The following is a 14,404-nucleotide window of genomic DNA, read 5'->3' on the forward strand; positions in this document are numbered from 1 at the left end:
TCAGTTTGCCTCTGGGAGATTCTGCTGGTGAGGTCAAGAGTAGTGAGGGTGTGAAGTTGGACCCCTGTTTCATACCACTTCCTAGCATGTAGGGAATGGTAGGAAGAAATGTGAGAAAGAGGAAATTTCATAAATAATATGGGAAGGGGGAGAAAGCCAGCCTGTATATCTGACACTTACTGTAATTTCACACTGATGACATAGAACAAAACATTCAAAAACCTTTTTTAACATTATTTCTGATACACAGCTTCCCTTGCCCATGAAGTACATTGGAAGGCACCAGCAGATGTAGTCGCTAAAAATGTACTTATTGAATTTATATTTAAATTACCGAAATATCATATAACAAAAGAACTAACTGCACAAATGTACACAGGTGAAAACATTTTAATTTTACAGATCTCAGGATTAGTTAAGGTAAATCACATAACACATACTTTCAATCAATGTACTTGAACCCACTTAATTTATAGCATTATATAAACAGCATTTATTCCTTTACAAATGTATACACTGTTAAAGTATTGCTATTTCAACAGACATTTACAACTTTTTGTCCTCCATTCCTCTCTGAAGCACAGCACTAGAGGATCTCAAAGTCCACAGTGGAGCTCAATTCAGCCTTTTAAATGGGCAGGGGAATTATGTGCATTAAACATATTCATAAGTGAGACTGAGATTGGTCACCAAGAAGCTCAGGTATGTTCCAGGAGCATGCGGTAACCCCCAGGTATCTACGGATTAATTCAAGCCTGAAGGAACATACACAGTGGACAGTAGTTGAAAATGGGATTGTCATCCTGGCTATACCATTTTAAGGTGACATGACAACCTGGAAAAGAAAAATACAAAACTGACGCATTTCACGGGAAGCGATTAACACTGAATCAGCATTTAACATGGTCAATGCTTTACTTAAAATGATAGGGACTGATCCCAAAAATATCCTTAAAATCCTTTAAGGCAGCCAGTACTTAGAATGCAACACATTGTATGTAGAGAAATAAACCTGATAAGCTCAATCATAAGTTTATTTTCAAACCCCGAAGCTGAATCTAGGGTTGAAAACCAACAGTGAGGAGACATTTCACAGGTTTCTTAATGCTGCATGACATAACTGCTACAAGGCCACCAGTACAAGCCTCTCCTGATAGTCCAGAAACATGACAGATGGGTTGGTTCTCTGCTGCCCCCTGGCAGCTGTACAGATACAATGCCAAAGACATCTCAACAGGAAAAAGCAAAAAAAACACAGAAATAATAACCCAAAATAATAAAAATGCCTGGGTTAGGCTCATTACTACGATCATTCTTCAATTTAAGCTCCTGTATGTCTGAAGTGCACCAGTCCTCACACTCCCGCAGATGGCACCAAGTTACATTTTCTGCTGTAAGGTTGGTTCCATGCACAAATCATCAGTCCAAAATAAAAAGGCAAGAACCTGCCAAATCATGGGCCAAGCTCTTCGCTGAGATTGAGTGCTGCCACTTTTGACTAGGCAGGTACACAGCGAGTCAGCTTCAGTATGGAAAAGGAATCCGAAGAGGAGATTGCTGTCAAACCCCCGGAGCAGAGTAAACATTGCAGGTCAGTCATCCAGAGGTGTACACCCCTGATAGTGGGCAGATCAAAGAAAAGGATGACTAGCTTTTCTCTGAATAAAGCCTGTTTTATCTGTCATTCTGGGCCAGTTCTGAGAGGACAGCAGGAAAAACCCCACCAAGGGCCTGCACATACGAATCCATCTGCACGTGCGCGCGCACACACACACACACACACACACACACACACACACAATTCCCCCAGACATGCATGTATGCCGTAACTAGTGCCCGCGTGGCTGCACAGCCAGCAGTACTAGCCCTCACTGCAGATTAGGCGGCTCGGCAGGGGCTCGCTGAGGGGGGATAGCAGCAGCGGGTCGCAGGATGGCCTGATGCTGCCTCTGACGGTAGGCGATGACAGTGCCCAGCAGCAGGGCAATGACGGTCATGAGGTAGAGGTCCCATTCAGGTCCCAGCAGCTGGTCCAGGTCCACCTGGGACATGACCTCTTTGACCTGCAGGAGGCCCAGTGGTATCATAAACACACAAACTGGTGGCTTTGTTCTCGAACTACTAGCATTTCACAGTGAAAACCTTACCCTGATAAACACACAGCTGTCACCCCTAATCACTACTCACATTAACCTCTGCTTTAGAGATCTGACCTAGGAAACAAACAACAACAACTCCACTATACCACCACCACCATCACCTAGACCTGCACAATGTACAATGTTAATATAGACATTCCATGATATGCACATGCAATTTCATTGCAAAGACAGAGGTTACCGGAATGTCAACGCAGTTCTTTAAAATCTTGCTGAAAAAATTACCTGACCAGGGGTGGGGGCACAATAAGATTTACCAAACGGAGATCAGTAAGACAAATAACATTTTACTCTGTCATAGGAAACAAAACTGAGCAATTTTGCCATTTCAGTGGCTGTTCCTTTTCAAGATTAATCAGTGTAGGATTTATTGTTGCTTTTGTACGATTTCTGCATATGCTCTCTGCCAATCATAATGATTTTCATCCTGCCGTTTTACTCACTCTAACCAAATATTAAGTGGTTAAATTTTCAGGAAAACTTTGGATATACTCAATTCCTTTATTTATAAATATCACAATATTCCTTAAAATTCCTAAAAATGTTATAAATGATGAAAAGGGTAATTCCTCCAATTGTTTACAAAATCCAGTTGCAAAGCAGCATATTCTCAGAGATTATAGCCCTTGTTCTCTGCATTGATCTTTCCTCATGTGTGCCTCCGAGGAGAGAAGAGCAGGGAGAGCAGGTGGCCCTTACACTTAGGTCCTGCAGATACTGCAGGGAGTAGAGGAGGCCCAGCTTGCAGAGGGCCAGGAAGACAGGCACCTGGGCATCTGGGCTGGCCTCCGCCGCCATGTCGTAGAAACGCTTGGCCAGGTGGATGTCCTGGGAGAGCAGAGGCAGACACTGCATCAGGACCATGGCACCATGGATGGCCTCAGGCACACCGCTGAGCAGCGCCCCTGCTTTGTACATATGAGAATCACCTGCTTGATGCCCAAGCCCTTCTCGTGCATGTAGCCCAGATTAAACATGGCCTGGGCGCTGTGCTGCTGCTCTGAGGCCAGCCTGTAGTGAATCACAGCTGTCTCATAGTCCACGTCTGTGCCATGCCCGTAGAAGTGGTAATCCCCTAGCTTTATCCTGGCCACAGTATATCCTGAGAAGAAGAAAGAGACTTACAGCTGAAACCACAATACAGCATAGAACATGTCAGTAATTAACCAGGGTAAGAAGTAAGGCTGACACAGACAGATGTAGGTTTCTCTGTACCTAACCAGTACCCTGAGTGAGCTAAGAGAGCAGATTATAGTGACAGGTGTGATAATCAACAGTGGTTGGTGTCAAATTCCAGTCCAGACAAAAGATCAGCAACTCAAATAGTGAGAGGGACTGAAGGAGGAGCTGAGGGGGACTCAAGGAGCCGAGACCTGAGGATTCAATAGTACAGCCTGCTGCAATAACAGGAAAACTCATTTCCTGAGATGGCAGATGGGTCTCACCCTGAGCCGCTGCCCTGTTCCAGTGCAACAGTGCCCTGGGGTACGTCTCATTCTCACTGAAGATCTTGGACTCTTCTGCTTGATGTTCAGGAATAAAGACAAGGGGTAGAGTTAGAGGAGCTGTAATTTTACAGTTGCCAAGACCCCAACCTGAATAAGCAGCTGGGAGGAGGATAAAAATTGATTTAATAGACAGAAATACAGGGCACACTCTCTGGTGGATGCCCTAGAGCCACTCACTCTGGTCCAGGATGAAGGCAACATTGCTCTGGGCCACCTCATAGCCCTGCTCAGCCAGCAGCAGGTACTGCACCACGGCCGAGTTGGAGTCACCCTCCTTGAAGCTGCTGTAGGCCGTCATGAGGCGTTCTGACCACCGGCCGCGCTCACACACGTTTTTGAAGAGCTGCAAGACACAGACATGGGGACAGACTCAGAGCTGAGGAAAGGCTTGGGCAGAATGAATACAGCAAACCACTCACCCCAAGCCACTCACCTCCACAGCCGTGTGACAGGAGCGCATGACCCCGGTGCCTGTGGCATGCATCTGAGCCAGACTGTAGAAGGCCAAGATGTGGCCTGCCTGAGAGGCCAGGTTGAAGTACTTCAGGGCCTGCTTGTAGTCTCGCTTGACACCAATGCCATCTGGGAGAGGAGACAAACGTCTAGTCCAAACCTGCACACACCGGCAGATCGCTCCTATGATAGACAGACGGTGGTTCGCAATGATAGTTTCGCAATCTCTTGTGGAACTGGAGTGCTGACATTTCAGGGACTCCCCATGCCTGCATTCCCACTTGCCTCTCCCTCCTACTGATGCTGCCACAGCCATATCTGCCGGAGCTTGCACATTGCACTTCATATTGCACTCACCTAGCTTTTAGCACTGCCAATAGCCACCTCTACTTTGCCTAATTGTACATTTTATTTCCCCTACTCCTCCTGGGGGGTGATGCCTGGAGACCTCAATCTATCAAGATATCCAGCACACCCGGCCACATGTGATGTCGCCACCACCAGTGACGTCCCTGCATCCAGCTCGCCGTTCTGATCTTCCATGTATGACCCGCTGCCTTACCTCTGGTTGCCTGGCAATTGGAAGAAGACTCGGCATCGGCTTGTCATCTTCCTTGCTCTCCAGTTATTTCCCAAATCTTATGATTGGGACAATGTGACTTGGCCCATCTCTGGCACTTAGCCATCTCTCTATTTGACTATCCCTGCCGGCCCCTGGAGGATGGGCTCCCCCTTTGAGTCTGGTCCCTCCCAAGGTTTCTTCCTTCTAGGGAGTTTTTCCTTGCCACTGTCACCTATGGCTTACTCACTGGGGGCTTTGGGTGAGGATGCTGTAAAGTGCTTTGAGACAATGTAATGTTGTGATAATGCGCTATATAAAAATAAATTTGTTTGTTGTTGTTGTTGGTTGAGATGCGGCTCCACCAGAGGTGCTGATCACTCACTGTAGTACATGGTGCCTAGCTGCAACTGCCCATCTACCAGGCCCTGCTCCGCTGCCTTCTGGAAGTACTTCAGCGCCAGCTCGTAGTTCTGACAAGCACACGAATCACAGTCACTGTTCCGTACCTGAACACATAGCCTACAGTCATGTTTGAGACTGGCAGGGGAAGGACACTCACCACAGGGACGCCTCGGCCGTACAAATAGGCCATACCTAGGCCACTTTGGCCCACAGGGTTGCCCTGAGTCAGGGAGAGAGAGTCATGTGTTTGTGTGTGTGTGTGTGTGTGGGGGGGGGGGGGCAGATGCAGAGAGGATGGCAATGGGAAGGGGGGCAGCACACATACCAGGTCGGCCGCCTTCTTGAAGTACCGTAGGGCAGTCTCATTGTTCTGGGGCACAAACTCGCTACCTTCAGAGTACATCTATAAAACGACATCAGACACAGGTCATATAGGCATCGGACCAGGGGTGGGCAATACTATCCAGAAAGGGCCTCTGTATATGCGGGTTTTTGCTGCAACTCCCTAATTAGATTACCACTGGCCCTTTGTGGATAAGATTTCCCACCCCTGCAACAGAGGCTTCCTGCGTGGGGCTGCGCCACTCCACATACCTTCCCCAGGAATGCCATGGCATGCGTGTTTCCAGCGTTGGCTGCCTGATTGAAGTAGTTGTAGGCCCTCTGAAAAAGAGACGACAAGCAAGTCAGCTAGTTGTGACTCATTATAGCAGTACCGGTGCAATCTGATTGGCAGGAGCAGCTCTACCTCATGGTTCTGCTCCACGCCCCGGCCCCCATGCAGATGTAGCTGGCCCAGGCCAACCTGCGTGGATAGGACAATGCATCAACATGATGGACCCACCCACTGAGCCCCGACTGCAGGAAATCAAGTCCTCCCACCTGGGCCTGGACGTCTCCCTTCTCAGCTAGAAACTGGTAGTACTGGATAAGGTCTTCCTCTAGCATGCCACTGGTGGAACCAGGGTTTTCCACCTCATCCAGCAGGCGGACCCTTTGCACCGCACTGCCCCCCATCAGAGAGATGTCACTGGCAACTAAGGAGAGAGAAGAGGCAGCAAAGGCCATTAGAGGCAGCTCCCCCACTGGATATAGCCTCTGATAGATTAACACACTGCAATGCACTTACTGTTGGTTTATGCATCTAATGACAGGATAAATAGGTGCAGAAAATGGAATTCCCAGCATTCCCAAACAAACAAATTCGCAGGAGTGGTGATAAAGTGGTGCAAACCACTCAGCCCCCTGGATGGCTGGCACGCCCCCTCCTAGGCTTGGCCATGAAGAGATGAAGCAGCTCACCGTGATTGGCCACCAGCCGGTAATGAGTCAGGGCCGACTCGCAGCTCTGGGGGACGCCCACACCACCCCAATACCTGTAGCCCTGCATGGAAAACCAGAAGAATCAGAGGGAGCAGGGATGGTGGCCAGTTTGGAGAAGGTCCGCTCCACTGCCTGCCTCAACTTACCAGGATCATGTGAGCCACCAGGTTTCCACCTAAAGCCCCGAAGGTGTAGTAAACCAGTGCCTGGGGAGAGAACAGTAGCCCGTCAGCCTACCATCACACTACAGAAGGGGCAAAACACAGAAGAGGATGTTCACCTTGGCCTGACTGGAGTTCACCCCTAAACCGGCAGCATACAGGAAGCCCAGGGCCTGACGGAGAAAGAGTGTCCGGTCAGCTGACTATCTGGAGGCATGTCCTGCTGGATCTGAATCCCACGTTTTATTTAAGGTAGCACAATGTAACAAAGTGTTAACAGTGTAAAATAACAGGACTGTAAAAACAGGACCTGCCGCTAAGAACCTTCCCGTACCATCTGTGCCTTGGGTGAGCCCTCCAGTGCCAGCTTCTCAAATAGCTCCTTCGCCCAGCTTACGTTCTGGCTCATGTAATCTCCAAACAGCATGGCATAGGCCACCTTCTCCGCAGCCTTGGTGTGGCCCATGTCTGCTGCCTTTTTCAGCTTCTCATAAGCCCTGGGGGGGGGCATATAGACACTGAGGGCAGACCTAAAGCCTGGTTAGGCTCACTGTATGAGCCAGCTGCAGATGGGGGGGCGGGGCCAGTGGACAAGGCAGACTCACTCCTTCTTCTGACTTTTCTTACTGGTGCCATTGAGTGTGCGGACAGCTCTCTGGTAGATCTCATCAGCTTCCTCTGCTTGCCTTCTCTGCGCTGTCTGCTCCTCCGCTGAGGATGACAGGAAAGGTTAAGGCACCTCGCGACTGGCTCAGAGAAGGCCCTGGTCCTCAACATGTACAGTGCTACGAGAGGACTGCAGGGTATCTGCAGAAATCCTGATGTGAAATTTCAAGTGAAACTTAAGACCAAACTGTAAACAGAAATATTCTTTACAAGAATCAATACACAAGCCACAGTGACTATACCCACAGTTCATTGGCTTTGGATAAACTGAACTGTCAGTGCTGTCAGTCTAGCTTCGCAATCCCTTGTGGAATTGGAGTGCTGACATTTCAGGGACTCCCCATGCCTGCATTCCCACTTGCCTCTCCCTCCTACTGATGCTGCCATAGCCATATCTGCTGGAGCTTGCACTTTGCAGTTCATATTGCACTCATCTAGCTGTTAGCACTGCCTATAGGCTCCCCTTCTTTGACTAATTGCATATTTTATTTCCCCTCCTCCTCCTCCAGGGGGTGATGCCTGGAGACGTCAATCTATAAAGATGTCCAGCACACCCTGCTACATGTGACGTCACCACTACCAGTGACGTCCCTGCATCCAGCTCGTCGTTCTGCCCATGTCATCTTCCATGTATGACCCGCTGCCTTACTTCTGGTGAAATGGCGACTAAAAGGAGAGTCGGCACCAGCTTGTCATCACCTCCCTGCTCCCCGGTTATTTCTCAAATCTTATGATTTGGACAGCATGACTCGGCCCTTAACCATCTCTCCTATTTAACTCTCCCTGCCGGCCCCTGGAGGATGGGCTCCCCCTTTGAGTCTAGTCCCTCCCAAGGTCTCTTCCTTCTTGGGAGATTTTCCTTGCCACTGTCACTTATGGCTTACTCACTGGGGGCTTTGGGTGGGGATGCTGTAAAGCACTTTGAGACAATGTAATGTTGTGATAATGCGCTATACAAAAATAAATTTGTTGTTCCTCATTCAAGTTTGTATTAAATATGGTGTAACTCATGTGCAAATAATAAATTAAACTTTACAAAGCAACAATCAAGACATGGGAGACTCAATTATGAGGAAATCCTCCTACCAAGAAAATTCAATCAAACCAGAACAACAACACACTTGGACAAAGACATTCAATGTCCCATTGTCCAACATTACGAGCATATAGAAGTGGCAGATTTAACAGATTCTTTAATATTTGAATTTACACTTTCCCGTGGGTTGCGGCTTTGAAGATAATATCTTAGACAAGTTAACCAATTAATGTGTGTTCTGATTCGCATGGACCGTGGCAGCCCCATTAGCACCAATTGTTGAGGTTTCGCTTAAAGAAAAGACTCTTGCGTGTCCTGTATCAAGCATTATCAAAACTAAAGGGTATACTATGAAGTAAGATTAACATGCAACCTTCAAAACCCATTAAACATTCCTTTCACTCACACGGTGTGGGTATGTGACCAGGAAGATAAACATGCTCATTTAAAAATTACACCACTCAAAGTGCAAATGGTAGAATAAATGGACTAATAACTATTAAAAGTGTTGAGATATACATATAAAGTGTGGTTTAAACAATGCACACCACTTTATTTTCAGATTATGTATTTCTGTACATCTTTTAATAAATTGTACTATGCCCATTCACCAGCAGTGCCTGTAAGCTAGTGACAGCTATTGAATGTCATGTACACGTGCAAACATTGCAATGCCCATTAAAACTTGCTGGTAATTTGGAAAACCAAGGGGCATGCAAGAGTTGCTATCAATTCAATATGCTGAATCACTATCTCGTTACAGCAGACATCGCCTATTTTCGTAGATATTAACAAGATTTAGCAGTTAGCAAGAGGGTATAAAATGCAAAAATGATAGGTATGCATCTCTGCCTGTGAACATTACATGTCAGTTTTTAATCACAGACATGGTACAATATACCTTGAGAGTCACATTTAAATTTAAATGAAATATTCTTTAACAGGAGACTATACAGTAGTCCCCACTTATCCACGGAGGATATGTTCCAAGACCCCCAGTGGATGCCACAGATTGATTATATATATATATATATATATATATATATATATAGGGTTCAATACTATAGGAATAAACATACATGCCAATTAAACTTTATCATAGGTAATGCTTCACATTATATGCACTCTCATAAAACCTTTATAATGCATTCACAGAACATTCAGGTTACCTTCATAATGTATTCATAAGCAGCACAGCATACCATAACATCCTAACATACCTTAACATTTTTTAAATGACATTAAAAACAATCATACAATGTTTATTATCATCACGACATGGAGGTTCTTATTTTCTAGGAGGTGTCAAAGTAGGAGGAACAGCACCCCCTTCCTGCCATACAGCATCTCACACCCACACACCGGTCTGTGCTTATGGAACATGCACATGGGTGTGGGTAATCAGCAGATCATGGTGCTAATTAATGCATGATAACGGACTTCGATGAGGAAGGGTAGCTGTTACCACACAGATGGTTGGACATCCAAGTTACATCAGCACAGGGATCCTCGTATCATCCCAGTCAGGGCGGGGAGAGGTGTTCCTGCTTACTCACTCTCACAGAAGCCCCATCTCTTGTCTCGGTCGTAGTCATAGGTGGTGGCGCACCAGAGCCGGCCATCTCCCCTGCCCTCGGTGGTGCAATCCAAGTACTCCTTCCCGAGGAAAAGGAAGGGGAACAAGCAGGGCTCCCCAGCAGCGGTGCCTCCAATCACCACGGGCACTGATGAGGAGACAGTGGCACGCAGGTGAGTGTATACTCTAGAAATAAGCACCTAAATTCATCACAGCCACAATGTACCGGTGGTCACTGAGCCACACACGTACATAGGGCTGGGTGATATCCCTATAAAAATTGTGTTCATGAACATTCACATTGCCATCAATTTGAATTTTGTATCATGATATAGCCTATAAACTCGTTTTCTTGCACAAATTCCAACAAGGTATGAGCCTGTTGTTGGTGTAATTTATTAGAGATGCACCAATCCGGTGGTGATACAGGTCTGTTCAACGGATCAGGTATCAGACACACCTGTCTGATCCATGTCCGATACTTACTTATTTAGGTTGTGACAGGTTTTAAAGATAGATTTAACATGAAATATGTGCTATCTGTACAATCAGTAGCATGACAGCTCTTCCCGATTTTAGACATGTCTTTTGCAGCCTTCAAGCTAACACTAATGCTGCCAGTTTATTTGCTACTCAGTGGTATGAGCACAGTGACTTCTGTCTTCCGTGACATCATGTGCATACCCCTCTGAATACGAGGAGAGTAAGAATAGTAACAGAGTGTATTGATCTGTATTTGCTAGTTTTAAAAATATGTATTTGTACTTTATATATGTGACCCTCCAGCACAAAACTGTACGGAAGTCACATGGCCGTATTTTTAGATATTTTTTGTGCTCTCTCATTTGATACCATAATTCTATTTTCTAATTTTTAACCCAAGTGTACAGTTGTGCTGGAAGGTCACATATTAATATATGTATAAACTATATATAAAGAATCATAAAAAAAAAAAAAAAAACACTGTATACCCAACTAACCATTTCTAGTCAAAAAGTACACACATCGCTAATACAAAATATGCAGTGGAGCACAGATAAAAATTTAAGTAGCGATTAACCAAACTTTAGAAAGAAAACAAATTAAGACATCAGGTTTGTATACATTTCACTGCGATCAGAAAAATCAGCACTGGCCTTACATTGCACTCTGCAATTTAGCTTTTTTTCCCCCTTCTTTCAGCATAAAGTACAATAACTATTTCCACACAGCTGACATGACAGCTCCAATGCACATGCATTACTGAACAACTAGCCATCATCTGACCCTTTACTGTATAAGAACTTTTGCGATTTTTCCAGCGAGACCACTGTCATGGAAAATCAGACTGGTTTCTTAATAATAATACTCACATAATATTGTTTCGGTATACTTTGGTTTAAGGACACAGAATTTATACTGTAACTATTGGGTATAAAAATGCCTAATTTATATTTTAGACACACTACTAACCTGCTTATCTGATTGTGGATGTAAACAAATGTCCATATAGTACCAAAAAAGCTGGCATCCAGCCAAATGTTTCGCTTGTCATCTGAAGCCCTGGTTATTATATCACACATGTGCAATAATCTCGATGTGATATCGCCCAACCCTATCAGTAGTGGGTATCACATTGGTGCCACATCTCTAGTTTGGACAGAGGGAGGAAACTTACACAAACAAGAACATGCCAGATCCACATATATATGCATGTGCGTACACACACACACAGGATTAGAAACTTCCAGTCATGGAGTATGGGACTACCCAATGGACCCCATTGTTATACAACACATTTTGATATTTTCCCTACCCAATCCTTTCCACCATAAAAAAAACAAGGCCCAACACACTTAGCTCTGTTTCTTTGCTAGAAAAAAATACACACACACACACATACACATATATACATACATACATACATACATACATACATACATACACATATATATATACACACACACACACACATATATATATATACATACACATACACACATACACATACACACATACACATATATATATATATAAAAATCTCTAATGTAATCCCAAATTAATGGCTTTACTCAATAGTTCACAAACATGTGCACAACAAACTAATGAACAAATGTGGCAAAGAGATGAGGGAGGACCTCACCAGCACCAAATGACATTAAGAGCTGGCGTCTGATAAAGACCCGAGCAAACCACCAAAGCCTTAGAAAAGACAGGAGCGTGTCAACAATGATGGCAGGAAGTGAGTTTCGTAGGTCTGCCTTCCAAACCAAAAGGCCAGTCTGCTCCATTTCTAGGTGGCTCACCCTCCTTTGGCTTCTCCTGTCTGGGGGCTGGCTGAGAGGGAAGGTCCTCTTCCTCGGCAGGGGGTTCCCTGTCAGTCCCTTGCCCGAAGTCTGTCTCCTGTCCCACCTGGTGATTATCCTCAAGTTCTCCGTCAGAAGGCTGTGGAACCAGCGCCAGAGGATTAAAGACAAAGAGCCTGAAGCAATCAGCGACAGCTGCCTGTATCTAATCTAGGTTAGGGAATCCACGTGTCCAATAATCCAGCAGTCACTTTAGAACATCTTAATGGCAGCCTCTAGTTGCCTGTAAGAGTGCTATGTTTAGGGGGAGTCGAAGGTAATTCACAGCAGTAAAGGTTGGCATTTAAACAACCCGTTACATGCAATCACGACTGAAAGAACCAGTAGATATACAAAATTAATTTATTACCTTTTCTTGGGACCTGTCACTCGATTCTATCCCGTCTGCAATGGACAGAAGAACTGATTAAACTTAAAACACCACGTTATTTTAAAGGCAAGGCTTTTGACAATAAAATATAACTTAGATCAATGATCATGCATCCAATGATCCACTTAAAAGACAACACGAGGGATCATAGATGCGAGCCCATTTCATTTAAGTACATACTAAGTATTTGAATGCATTGCAAAATTTAAACCTAAGCAGATCAAGTCAGTATAAAATAAGACATCAACTGGCCACATTAATGAAAGGAAAGGCAACTTAATTGATCATTCAACATACGGGCCACAGCTGCTTTCCACAAACCCATACAATGTTACTCCTGATTGCTTAGACATGGCAAATTAAAGCCTAGTAAGCTGCGTGCAGAAACTTACCAGCCGCCGTCCTGACAGCACCGAGCACATATAACAAGAGGAGTATGCGTTTATTCATGGTGGCGTTCAAAAGCGGCATGTTAGCAGGCTAGGAGACTAGCTGACCGTAGCTAGCTTAGCCGCCGGGCTAGCTATTCATGGAGAGTCCCTGACGACTTCGACCCTGTGGCTCCGGAGTGTCGGACTACGAACGGGGTTATCAATGCTTGGCGTGTTTAACCTTTAAAGTCTGTTTTGAATTTTTTATACCAGATGTCAGAAATGGGCTAATTAACGACGGCGGCAGCACAGCTAACGAACAATAACAGCTAACGACGTTTCGGAAACACCCAGAACAAAAAAGAAACGCCTTTGTCATGTCCTATCTCTTTCAGTAACGACAGTAATTTGTCGTTACTTTTGAAATAGTTCTTCAGGACTTTCCTCACTTCGCAATAGATTAATGCTGCATTTAATAAGATTACGGGTAATTTACAAGAAGGCGACTGACCCCACTTCCGACTCGTTCTCAATTGTCCAATCACAACTCGACGTGGCACAGTAGCAGCCAATGAAAGGCATTGCCCAATAGAATTAGAACACACACTGCGAGACTGAACTACGGCTGCTGGAGGTGGACAAACGAAGCCGTTGGGGTGCAATAACATACGGCTGCAGCCACCCTTCTCAGGCCCCGCCGCTTTCAAGTCCCTTCCAGTTGGGTTGACGCATGCGCAGAGAACAAATTAACACGTTCTTCATCCGTTCCACCAGTTTTGGAAGTTTATCTGTTTAACGTGCTTGGAAAAAATAATCTACGCATGTATTTGTGCATGAGCTATGTTTCACGATTGTCAATGTATTATACACCTAAATAGTTTATATCTTCATTTTACTTTTTCCCTGTTTAAAGTTTTATTTCTACTTTAAAAAATAATCACGACAAAAACGCAAATAGCATTTTTATTGATATCAGCAGTTGTCTACGATATCTAGGGACGACTTTGACAAGTTATCTATTGATCACTTAAAATCCGAAAAAGTTTTTACGTTAGTTATAACATTTTAGATGTTATAATGATTTTGAAACATGTACCTCGTTGTCTGTTGCGTTATTCATTCTGTATACATGAAATAAATTTACATCAGGATTAACATAGTACTGAAGCAATATCGTTACATGATGATCATTTTACTCTTTTATGTTATGTGCATGTGGGGTCATAAGCGTAGTGAGGCTTGAGTGCGAATTGTTCTGTGCATGCGTGAACTGGAAGGGGCCTGAAAGCGGCGGGGCATTAGGAGTGTGGCTGCAGCCGTATACTTCTCTGAACGTGGAGCCCAGATTCCTTGAAGTTTGTTTTAAAATAAATAAATAAATAAATAAAAATAAACTCCAGCCAACAAACAAGCAAATGTTCTCATTGACACACTTAACAAAGATAAAAACAAAATACAGAGGTATATGCACA

General features: G+C 44.8%; 1 protein-coding gene across 2 annotated transcripts; it reads right to left on the reverse strand.

Annotated features, from left to right (window-relative positions):
- Window positions 1-372: 372 nt before the first annotated feature.
- LOC125720871 (protein sel-1 homolog 1-like) lies at window positions 373-13,485 on the reverse strand. 2 transcript variants are annotated; one of them, XM_048996767.1, is made up of 21 exons: window positions 12,954-13,485; window positions 12,541-12,575; window positions 12,132-12,270; window positions 9,827-9,994; window positions 7,174-7,279; window positions 6,903-7,065; window positions 6,688-6,741; window positions 6,554-6,613; window positions 6,387-6,468; window positions 5,967-6,121; window positions 5,833-5,889; window positions 5,679-5,747; window positions 5,410-5,487; window positions 5,242-5,304; window positions 5,065-5,152; window positions 4,101-4,249; window positions 3,845-4,010; window positions 3,605-3,679; window positions 3,089-3,261; window positions 2,859-2,987; window positions 373-2,063 (listed from the first exon to the last, which is right to left on the reverse strand). In XM_048996767.1, the coding sequence occupies exons 1-21, from the start codon at window positions 13,030-13,032 to the stop codon at window positions 1,869-1,871; spliced, it is 2,283 nt and encodes a 760-aa protein (XP_048852724.1). In that variant the 5' UTR covers window positions 13,033-13,485; the 3' UTR covers window positions 373-1,868. The 2 variants fall into 2 exon arrangements, with proteins under 2 accessions (XP_048852724.1, XP_048852723.1); XM_048996766.1 differs by having other exon boundaries at window positions 3,605-3,682.
- Window positions 13,486-14,404: the final 919 nt, after the last annotated feature.

Source organism: Brienomyrus brachyistius, unplaced genomic scaffold (genome assembly GCF_023856365.1).
Source record: "Brienomyrus brachyistius isolate T26 unplaced genomic scaffold, BBRACH_0.4 scaffold27, whole genome shotgun sequence".
In the NCBI taxonomy this organism is placed as follows: domain Eukaryota; kingdom Metazoa; phylum Chordata; class Actinopteri; order Osteoglossiformes; family Mormyridae; genus Brienomyrus; species Brienomyrus brachyistius.

Coding starts and splice junctions, on each gene's coding strand:
- LOC125720871 (XM_048996766.1), bottom strand. CDS start 13,032: ATGCCGCTTTTGAACGCCACCATGAATAAACGCATACTCCTCTTGTTA. Junction 5,890..5,966: donor AGGGAGACGTCCAGGCCCAG/GTGGGAGGACTT, acceptor CTATCCACGCAG/GTTGGCCTGGGCCAGCTACA. Junction 3,683..3,844: donor TGCCTTCATCCTGGACCAGA/GTGAGTGGCTCT, acceptor CTGAACATCAAG/CAGAAGAGTCCAAGATCTTC.